We start from the raw sequence: 8,723 nt of genomic DNA on the forward strand, positions 1-8,723 counted from the left end.
TTTTAGGTTTCAAAGATGGTGGAAATTAGATAATTTTCTGCACCCACCTCTCCTCTAACCAGCTCCTTCCTAACGGTCAAAATCTGTCATCATCATCAATAGTAAGTTTTTTTTTCTGATAATACCCAAAAGTTACTGCTGCTACCATGTCATCCATATTTGTCTGTCCATTTTTAACATCTTTTGTGAAAACAATCTTTTGCTTTGTTACGAATTGTATTTATGTCCACAAAATGATACGAAACCAATGCTGATATGCTTTCGCTTTTGTAGGTTTTTTCATTTGGTACCTTTTCTTTTTAGAAAAAAACATTTGAGGGTTGAAAATTCTGCAAGTATTACCTTAATTTTGCGATATTAGGACTTTTTCATGATATGTCGGTTGAAAGTTAAACTTGATTTGGATCACATTTTGGGCTAATAATTTACTAATCATTTTAGTCCAAACTTAGTCTAATATCTAGAATCATCCTCCACCTCCTTAGAATAAAAATCTAGATATTCTCATAGAATTATCTAGATAATTATAATAAAAAAAATTTAGATATTATGGTAGAATTCTCTAGATTTATGATTAAAATATGTAAGATATTTTGTATTTTGGAGGCTATGAATACCTCCACTCCCCTTTCATTTTGCATCACCAAGAAATAAACAAAGCTTGTAAAAAAAAAAAAAAAAAAAAAAGTTATAATTCAATCCAATTGCGGGCCGCCACTTGTTGGTGGGGCTCGCAAACAGTGCAGAAAACAGGCCATTACCGATCTTTAATTCATCACTTCTGTTATCCATTTTTGTTGTTTTTGTGGGACTCCAAGGTTAAGAAACCCACTTATAACCTGGGTTAAAGATAGTCTAAATAAAAGTACAGATTTTCTTCATTTCAGCCCTTAATATTTCACATAACCACCCACCACTCAAACTATTTTCCAAACTTTATTTTTTGAATTGGCATAGATTTTTCTTCATAATTCTTTGTTCCGGCTTCAACTAATTTCATTACTAAGTGATGTGCATGCAACCATTATATTAGATACAAATCTGTTTCTTTTGCATGAGCTTTACTTATATTCTTGAGAGTAATTACGCCAAATTATAATGTTGTGACGATATAAAGTTGATATTATTCTTGTTGGTCTGATTTAGGTGGAAAGACTAAAGAAAGAGCTCTTATATGTACAGAAGTCTAGAAAGATGGCTTCTGCATCTTTAAGAAGTGCGCAGCAGAAGTCTGCAAATCTGCAACTGATGGAGAAGAACAAAAGTGCACCATATGCTATGCGCATTTCCTTGGAAATTAATAGGGTTGTTTGGTGCATGCTTGTAGATGGTAGAGCCTTTGCTGAAGCAGATATAAATAACATGGTAAGTTTATGCATCATGTTTAAGTATTCACAATCATAAATATCCTGACTACTCTTTATACAAATGGAATGTTTGAGAGATAACATCAATTTACTTCGAATCTTTCTCAGTCTTCTTAGTTGATTGCTTAGTTCGTTGCATTATGTAAAAAAAAAATAGTATATATTAAATTGGATTTATACATGCAGATTTATGACTTTGAACGAGATTACAAAGACATTGGTGTTGCTCGATTCACCACCTAGTTCTTTGTTGTTAGGAACTGTCTGTGTAATGCAACTTCGGATATGATTTTATCCGCATGGAATCCTCCATCCGAGTGGGGAAAGTACGTTTTCCTTGCTTGCTTATCTACCATGCCTGTATTTTTTCCATATGTCACATGATTTCCAAGACATTTATTATGGTTTCTTGATATTTTTCTTTATAAATGATGGTTTTATAGTTGCCTTTGGAAAAAGTATTGATTGTTTAAGAGATATGAAAGGAACCATAAGGCCATAACTATGAACTGTATGAAGTGTGCTTCATCTTTCTTATCACATATGAAGTGAAATGTAATTTTGTTTGCAGGAAATTCATGCTACGTGTGGATGCAAAGCAGGGAACACCAAAAGATGGAAATCATCTTGAACTTTTTCATGTAAGTATCTTCGGTTGCTTTGTATCATTTAATTCTGGATTTGCAAAAGTGACAGACAGAAACATGCTAATACTTGTAACTCTTGTTTTTATTTTATGACTTCTTTTGATCTTTTTAAATGAACTGTTCTTGCTTGTTGTGTAAGTTTCGATATCCCTTTGATAATACCTGTAAATCTTGTAGGTGGAGATTTACCCTCTCAGAATCCATTTGTCAGAGACAATGTACAAAATGATGTGGGAGTACTTCTTCCCAGAGGAAGAGCAGAATTCAGAAAGGCGACATGTCAGAACTAGCATCACAAAATCATCTTCAATGGTACACAAAAATATATTCTATATTTCACACTAAAATAGAGTAACTCTATTATAGAGTTGAATTTTCTCTAATGGTTCACTCTGTAATAGAATTACTCTATATTTCACTCTATTACTAGGTGTTTTCCTGCACCATGTGCAGTAAAGAATTTTTTAAATCTAACTTATATTTAAAAAATAAATTTTATTAAATATTATAGATTTTACTATTTTCTTACTAATATTTAATATAGATTTGATATATATTAAATCAATTTGTATAAAACTAATAAAAATGATATAAAATTGTATAATTATCAAAAATTTAGCCTAAACAATATTTATAAAATTTGTAGTATATAAGAAACTAATGATCTTACGATTAGATATTTAAATTTTTAAAAAATTGTAGAAATTTTTGAAAGCTTTAGTAATACAAATTATATAATTACACAAAATAATAATATTTCGAAATTTAAAATGTTATATATGAATATATTTATTTTATAGATGATGTATGAGCTATTACCATATTTGAAAAAAGTTTACCAAAAAGAAATATCAATATTGAATGTAATATATGAATTATTACTATATTTTAATAAGTTTACCAAAAATATAAATCAACATTAAATGAAATTATCCATGTCATATTTTTGTAGAAGTCATGTCATCAATTTTAGTAGCCATGTCATATTTGTTTTGTTACATTGATTATAGAGAGGACATGTGGCAAAATCACTTCGCAAATATAGTCTAGGGGATAGAGTAACTCTATTATAGAGTGAACCAAGTGAACCATTGGAGCAAATTCAACTCTGTAATAGAGTTACTTTATTTTAGTGTGAAATATAAAGAAATTTTTTGTGTCCCATTGGAGATGCCCTTAGCATTAGCTTGTAGATGAAAATCTGATAAACAAAATTAAGTATATATAAATCCTTTTTGATTAACTTTGTGCCTTGCAGGAAGTTTTGAAAGTTTCGACAACAGCTGGTTCAAAACGTGTAAAGAGACAGTTAGCAAGTCATGAATCTTCTAGCTCTTCTGCTGCAGTACAGTCACAAAGCAATGTTGACTGTGTTCAAGTAGGCTTTCATTATAGTTTATAAGTCAAAAAGTTTTGAATGAATTTTCACCATTCGTTTTCAGAATATACTTGCATTCTATTTGCAGAAATCCAATATCCTAGACGTTAGGTCTACCGCTGGTGTTTCAGCTGATCAGGAATTGAGACGAACTTCTTCTTTCGACAGGACTTGGGAAGAAAGTGTGGCAGAATCTGTAGCTAATGAACTTCTTCTACAGTCTTATAATAGCCCTGTCTCATCTTCCAATGACCAAAAAGGGGAGTCATCTAGACAGATGAATCTCAAAAACGCAAAAACTGACAAGCCTCGCAGCTCTTCTCGCAGAGAAAAGAAGGCTAGAAAAAAACAACTGGAGATGATAAAGATTTCCAATATTAAAATAAGACAGGTGAGTTGACTAGTTTCTACAACTACATTGTAAATTTAAGGTCATAATGTTGAAAGGTAAACTTGATTTGGATCAAGTTAAGTATTGGGCTAATCATGTGTTGATCCAAAACTTAGTCCAAATTCTAGAAAAATCATCCACCTCCAATCATCCACCTCCTTAGAATAAAAATCTAGATATTCTCATAGAATTATCTAGATAATTATAATAAAAAAATTTTAGATATTATGGTAGAATTCTCTAGATTTATGATTAAAATATGTAAGATATTTTGTATTTTGGAGGCTATAAATACCTCCACTCCCCTTTCATTTTGCATCACCAAGAAATAAACAAAGCTTGTAACAAGTAATAAAAATCTTCTTCTAAGTTATTAAATCTTTCTTCTTCACAAAATTTCTTTCTCTTCAAACACTTAAAACACTTTCTCCATCTCTACAAAGTTTTTCATTCCAACAATGTCAAACAGAAAAAATTACACTGTCATATCAGACCCTCTATGCATCTTTCATTTGCTTCATAATACATATCTATGGACTGTTAAAATATATATATATATGGACTTGTTTTAGTTTCATATTCTTGAAACATTCTCATTTTCATAAACAATAGCTCTTAGGGCTCATTGCTTGATGAATTTTGTTTGGCTGGTTAGTTGGTCTTAGCTTTAAGCCTTTAACAGATGAAAAAATACAACAATAATGTAGCTACGTATATGATATGAGTATATAAATTAATAAACCATGGAAATGGATGATGCAAGGAAACCTATTTTGCGTGCCAGTGGAGATGTCTCTCTGGCCACCCTTTTGTTTCCATGTGTTGTTGGCGCTGCCTTCTATTTCAAATCCTTTCTCTTTTAATTTTGTTTATCTCCAATGATTAAAATATATAACTAACATTTTCGTCCTCCTGTCAAATTCCTTTTATTTCCCTTCTCCTCAATCATGGCTTAGTCGGAGAAGATATTTAATTTATGGATTTCATAAAAAAAAATGACAAAAACCTCTTGCTAATAAGTTGATCAGTAGTGTTTTTCTGTTTGTGTGAAATGAACTGTGAAAAGACCAAGCAATAATTATATGTGTTGTTATTCTTCTTGACAAATGCAGGATTTGATACTAGGGCATAGTTTGATGGCTACTGATGAACTGCTTCCCAGTTAAAGACAAATCAGAGAAACAGTTGATATGTGTTTGTTCATTAATGAAGACGGCTGTTCTCGAGATGATAAGACAAGAAGAAGAATTTACACTGGTAAGGAGCGTATGTAGGGAATAATAGAATAATGATTAGAAAAAATGGAATTGAAAGGTGAAAATGACATATGGTTGTTTTGGTAAGCGCGTATAGGAAAGAAACACGTGAAGATAAAAGAATGCTAGCTAGGTTTAATATAAATAGAAATAAGAAGCAGTTAATGGTTGTGAAGAGAGGCAAGCAACCAAATCTCAGAGAGATAGAGGAAGGAGAAAAGAAAAGAGACTCTTGTTAATTAGATACAAGAGATCAGCGAACATGAGAAGATCTCCTTGTAGTGATGACTCTGGTCTCAAGAAAGGTCCTTGGACTCCTGAAGAAGATGAGAAACTTGTCAACTATATCCAAAAACATGGCCATAGTAGCTGGACAGCTCTTCCCAAGCGTGCTGGTATCTGCTTTGTGTTGTTCTTGCTTTATAGCTTCTCATGTGACTGTATATGTCTCTTTAATTCTCTCTCTCTGTGTAGGTCTTAACAGGTGTGGGAAGAGTTGCAGACTAAGATGGACAAACTACTTGAGACCTGACATCAAGCGAGGGAGATTCTCTCCAGAGGAGGAACAGACTATCTTGAACCTTCATGCAGTTGTTGGAAACAAGTAATCTTCTGATTCTTTTTGATTTTATAGTCAACGGTTTTGTGTTCTTGAACTGCTTGCTTATGATGATGATGTTATAAGGTGGTCAACGATTGCAAACAACTTACCGGGGAGAACAGACAACGAGATCAAGAATTTCTGGAACACCCATTTGAAGAAAAAACTGATTCAGATGGGAGTTGACCCAATGACTCATCGTCCAAGACCTGATATCTTCTCCAGCCTATCTCAGCTTGTGTCTATGTCCTCTAACCTTAGAGGTTTTGTTGATATGCAGCTACAGTTTCAAACTGATCAAGAGCAAACTATACTGAAACTCCAAACCGAGATGGCAAAACTCAAATTGTTACATGACCTCCTTCAACCATCTTCCATGAATAATAACATTAACCCTAATGACTTTGACACTCTCAGTCTCCTAAACCCTACTGCCACCAGCAGTAATCTCGATCTCGGTTCCTATCTTCAGGACTTCAACAGCATACCATCCCTCGAAACCTTAAACTCCAACATGGGAACATCATCAGTTTTGCCCCAAAATCCTGAGGACAATCACTTCAGTTTCTTCACTCAAAAAGAGAACCGAAATGTATGGCTCTCGGATCCATCCAGCTCAAATCAGAGTTTGGTACCTTCTCTTGATCCTTCATCTGTTGTGAGTGGTGATCTGATTAGAAACCAATACATTATTGAAGATGTCAATAGCAATCTCATGACCTCTTCAAGCGGTCAAGAATCAGGAGCTTCAGCTTCACCTGTGTGGCCTGATCATCTACTTGATGATTCCATATTTTCCAACATTCTTTAGCCTTCTTTGTCTTTTTCAGGTATGTTTTGGAGGAACTCAAAAATCAAATTTGTTGGAGAATGTATTTGCGTATCTATATGTATTGTGGACACATCATATATATATGTGCTCGTGTTGTGGAATGTAAAGTACATTACATGTTTCATACCTCATCTGCGTGTTGTTATCAATGTTATTTAGCATATGTTTCTCACCCATATCCGAGTTTATATTATATAGAGAGATGATTTTTGTGAAGTGGAAGTCACTTGTAGTTCTAATTAGGGTTATTCATAATTGTTTGGATCTTTTGTTTTACTTTACTTGTTTGCAAATCGAATCATGTATGAGAGTATACATGTTATAACACTTTTTGTATCAATGTAGTTTTTAGGCAGAGATCAAACAAACTGAAGTTAGACTAGTTAGTATAGAGAGCCTAAGAAGTAAAGCGAAGAACATTTTTAAGTGTCGAGCTGTCTAAACTAAAGACTACACATTGTAGAGTTTGAAATTTCGAATGTTGATTTGTTTCACTATCATTCATAATATGATCTTATATATCTTTTTGGTTTGCCAGTGGCAAATAATGGAAGGAATGATGAAGAAGCATGTGATCGGCTGGCTAACAATAATATAAAAAGGCCAAGTAGATGTTTTAATAATAATAGAAAAGAGATTATGTGATGTCAGATTAGGGATCTCTGGTTAGGTTAAAGAATAATTCATTCATTGAGCCTTTTGCGGCAAAGATCTAGTGCCTTGAAAAACTTAGTATTGTATTTATCCGTATCCAAATAGATAATGTTCTTAACTTCTTAATTCTTATTAGTATCTTTTTGGGCTTTTATCTCTTTTTTTTCAACTTGTTTTACCATATTTAATCTAAATATTTCAGATAATTAATTTATTTTTCATATCGTTAAACTATGGTATTACTATGTAAGTAGTCTAGTGCTAGTGTTAATTTTATTATTTCAGCATTTTAATTCAACCCCACACATTTAGAAGAAAACTGAAATTTTGATTATGTCCTAATTCCTACTTTCCATAAAGTGATAATGTAAGAAGAAATTAGAAAATAACAATTCTCTCGGATAAATATTTTTAAGTTTTTGTCACAAAATAACACCTAAGAAAAAAATGATTAAAATAGTTTTTTTTTTATTTTTTATTTTTAATATTTTTTTATATATATTTTTTAAAATTTGAAACCATATACCCAAAACTCCACATCTTAACTCTTAAAACCCTAAGTCTAGATTAGTTAACCCTAGGGTCAAAATACATTTTTACTCTTTAATAAAATTTATTTTGAACATTTTCTTCATTAAAAACTATTTTTGTGACAAAAACTTAAAAATAGTTATCTTAGGAAATTTCTTATTAGAAAAACATCACTACTATATCTGACATAATTATTCTAAGATAATTAAAATGTTTATTTTCTCAATATTCTAATTTTGCTGTTCTAAATAGAAAGATGAGAAAAAAACAAAATGTCCAATGCCAGATTATTAAATCTTATGTCGGAAAAGGAAAATATAAAAGGGCAATTCTGTTAAATAATTTTTTTACTTTTATCACAAAAATAACCCTCAAAAAATAAAATGCCGAAATAACTTTTTTTATTTTAAAAGTTTTAATATTTATTTTTTTATTTTTAAAAATTTGAACACATTCCAAAACCCAACTCCTTAATTGTAATCCTATAAATCTTAAATTAGTTAACTCTAAAGTTATAAATGCATATTTTCTTTTTAATGAAATTTTTTTGGTCATTTTCTTTGCTAGGTCTATTTTTACGAAAATAAACTAAAAATCGCTATCTAAAGAAATTTCTCAATATACAATGTTGTGAAGTGTTTATTTTAAATATCATAATTTTTGGGCAAAAGAATATTTAATCATTCGGCCCTCCCCGAAATGTCCAAGCGGTTACGAATTGAAGTTAACGCAACCACCCCCTCCCTCCCCACTTAATTAATATTTAGGCCAAAAGGCCATAATAGACCCACCTGAAAGGCAACTACGTAATAAGCCCAACCAATTAAGGCGAGTAAGAAAATATCATACGCGCAGATATGGCGACTCGACGCCACGGGGACTAAACCGGTCGGTACAAGAAATTTTTTTTTGGGGGTCAACATGTGAATTACATAAATAAGTAGTGTACAAAAAGATACAATGACTATATTCATGTAGACAATGAACAATGAACAATGAACAATGAACAATGAACAATGTGTTAGTGGATCTACGCGAGTCAAGGCCCAGTCCAATACGAGCGAGA

General features: G+C 31.9%; 2 protein-coding genes across 2 annotated transcripts; both read left to right on the forward strand.

The window, feature by feature from the left end:
• The first annotated feature begins 1,155 nt into the window (after positions 1–1,155).
• On the forward strand, positions 1,156–4,949 carry LOC106329633 (protein SABRE-like). Its single transcript, XM_013768318.1, has 7 exons — positions 1,156–1,365; positions 1,554–1,693; positions 1,939–2,008; positions 2,192–2,326; positions 3,273–3,392; positions 3,481–3,783; positions 4,896–4,949. Exons 2-7 carry the CDS (start codon positions 1,653–1,655, stop codon positions 4,947–4,949), a joined length of 723 nt encoding a protein of 240 aa, XP_013623772.1. The 5' UTR covers positions 1,156–1,365; positions 1,554–1,652.
• A 192-nt stretch (positions 4,950–5,141) lies between these two features.
• Positions 5,142–6,497, forward strand: LOC106333707 (transcription factor MYB39-like). Its single transcript, XM_013772126.1, has 3 exons — positions 5,142–5,434; positions 5,514–5,643; positions 5,725–6,497. The coding sequence occupies exons 1-3, from the start codon at positions 5,302–5,304 to the stop codon at positions 6,449–6,451; spliced, it is 990 nt and encodes a 329-aa protein (XP_013627580.1). The 5' UTR covers positions 5,142–5,301; the 3' UTR covers positions 6,452–6,497.
• Positions 6,498–8,723: the final 2,226 nt, after the last annotated feature.

The sequence above is a fragment of the Brassica oleracea genome, chromosome C3 (genome assembly GCF_000695525.1).
Source record: "Brassica oleracea var. oleracea cultivar TO1000 chromosome C3, BOL, whole genome shotgun sequence".
Classification (NCBI taxonomy): Eukaryota; Viridiplantae; Streptophyta; class Magnoliopsida; order Brassicales; family Brassicaceae; genus Brassica; species Brassica oleracea.

Bases quoted from the DNA above. Each gene is read 5' to 3' on its own strand.
- LOC106329633 (XM_013768318.1), top strand. From the start codon at position 1,653: ATGATTTTATCCGCATGGAATCCTCCATCCGAGTGGGGAAA. The intron at 1,694-1,938 runs GTACGTTTTCCT...TTTTGTTTGCAG, and splicing joins CCTCCATCCGAGTGGGGAAA to GAAATTCATGCTACGTGTGG. The intron at 2,327-3,272 runs GTACACAAAAAT...TGTGCCTTGCAG, and splicing joins TCACAAAATCATCTTCAATG to GAAGTTTTGAAAGTTTCGAC.
- LOC106333707 (XM_013772126.1), top strand. From the start codon at position 5,302: ATGAGAAGATCTCCTTGTAGTGATGACTCTGGTCTCAAGAAAGGTCCT. The intron at 5,435-5,513 runs GTATCTGCTTTG...CTCTCTGTGTAG, and splicing joins AGCTCTTCCCAAGCGTGCTG to GTCTTAACAGGTGTGGGAAG. The intron at 5,644-5,724 runs GTAATCTTCTGA...TGATGTTATAAG, and splicing joins CATGCAGTTGTTGGAAACAA to GTGGTCAACGATTGCAAACA.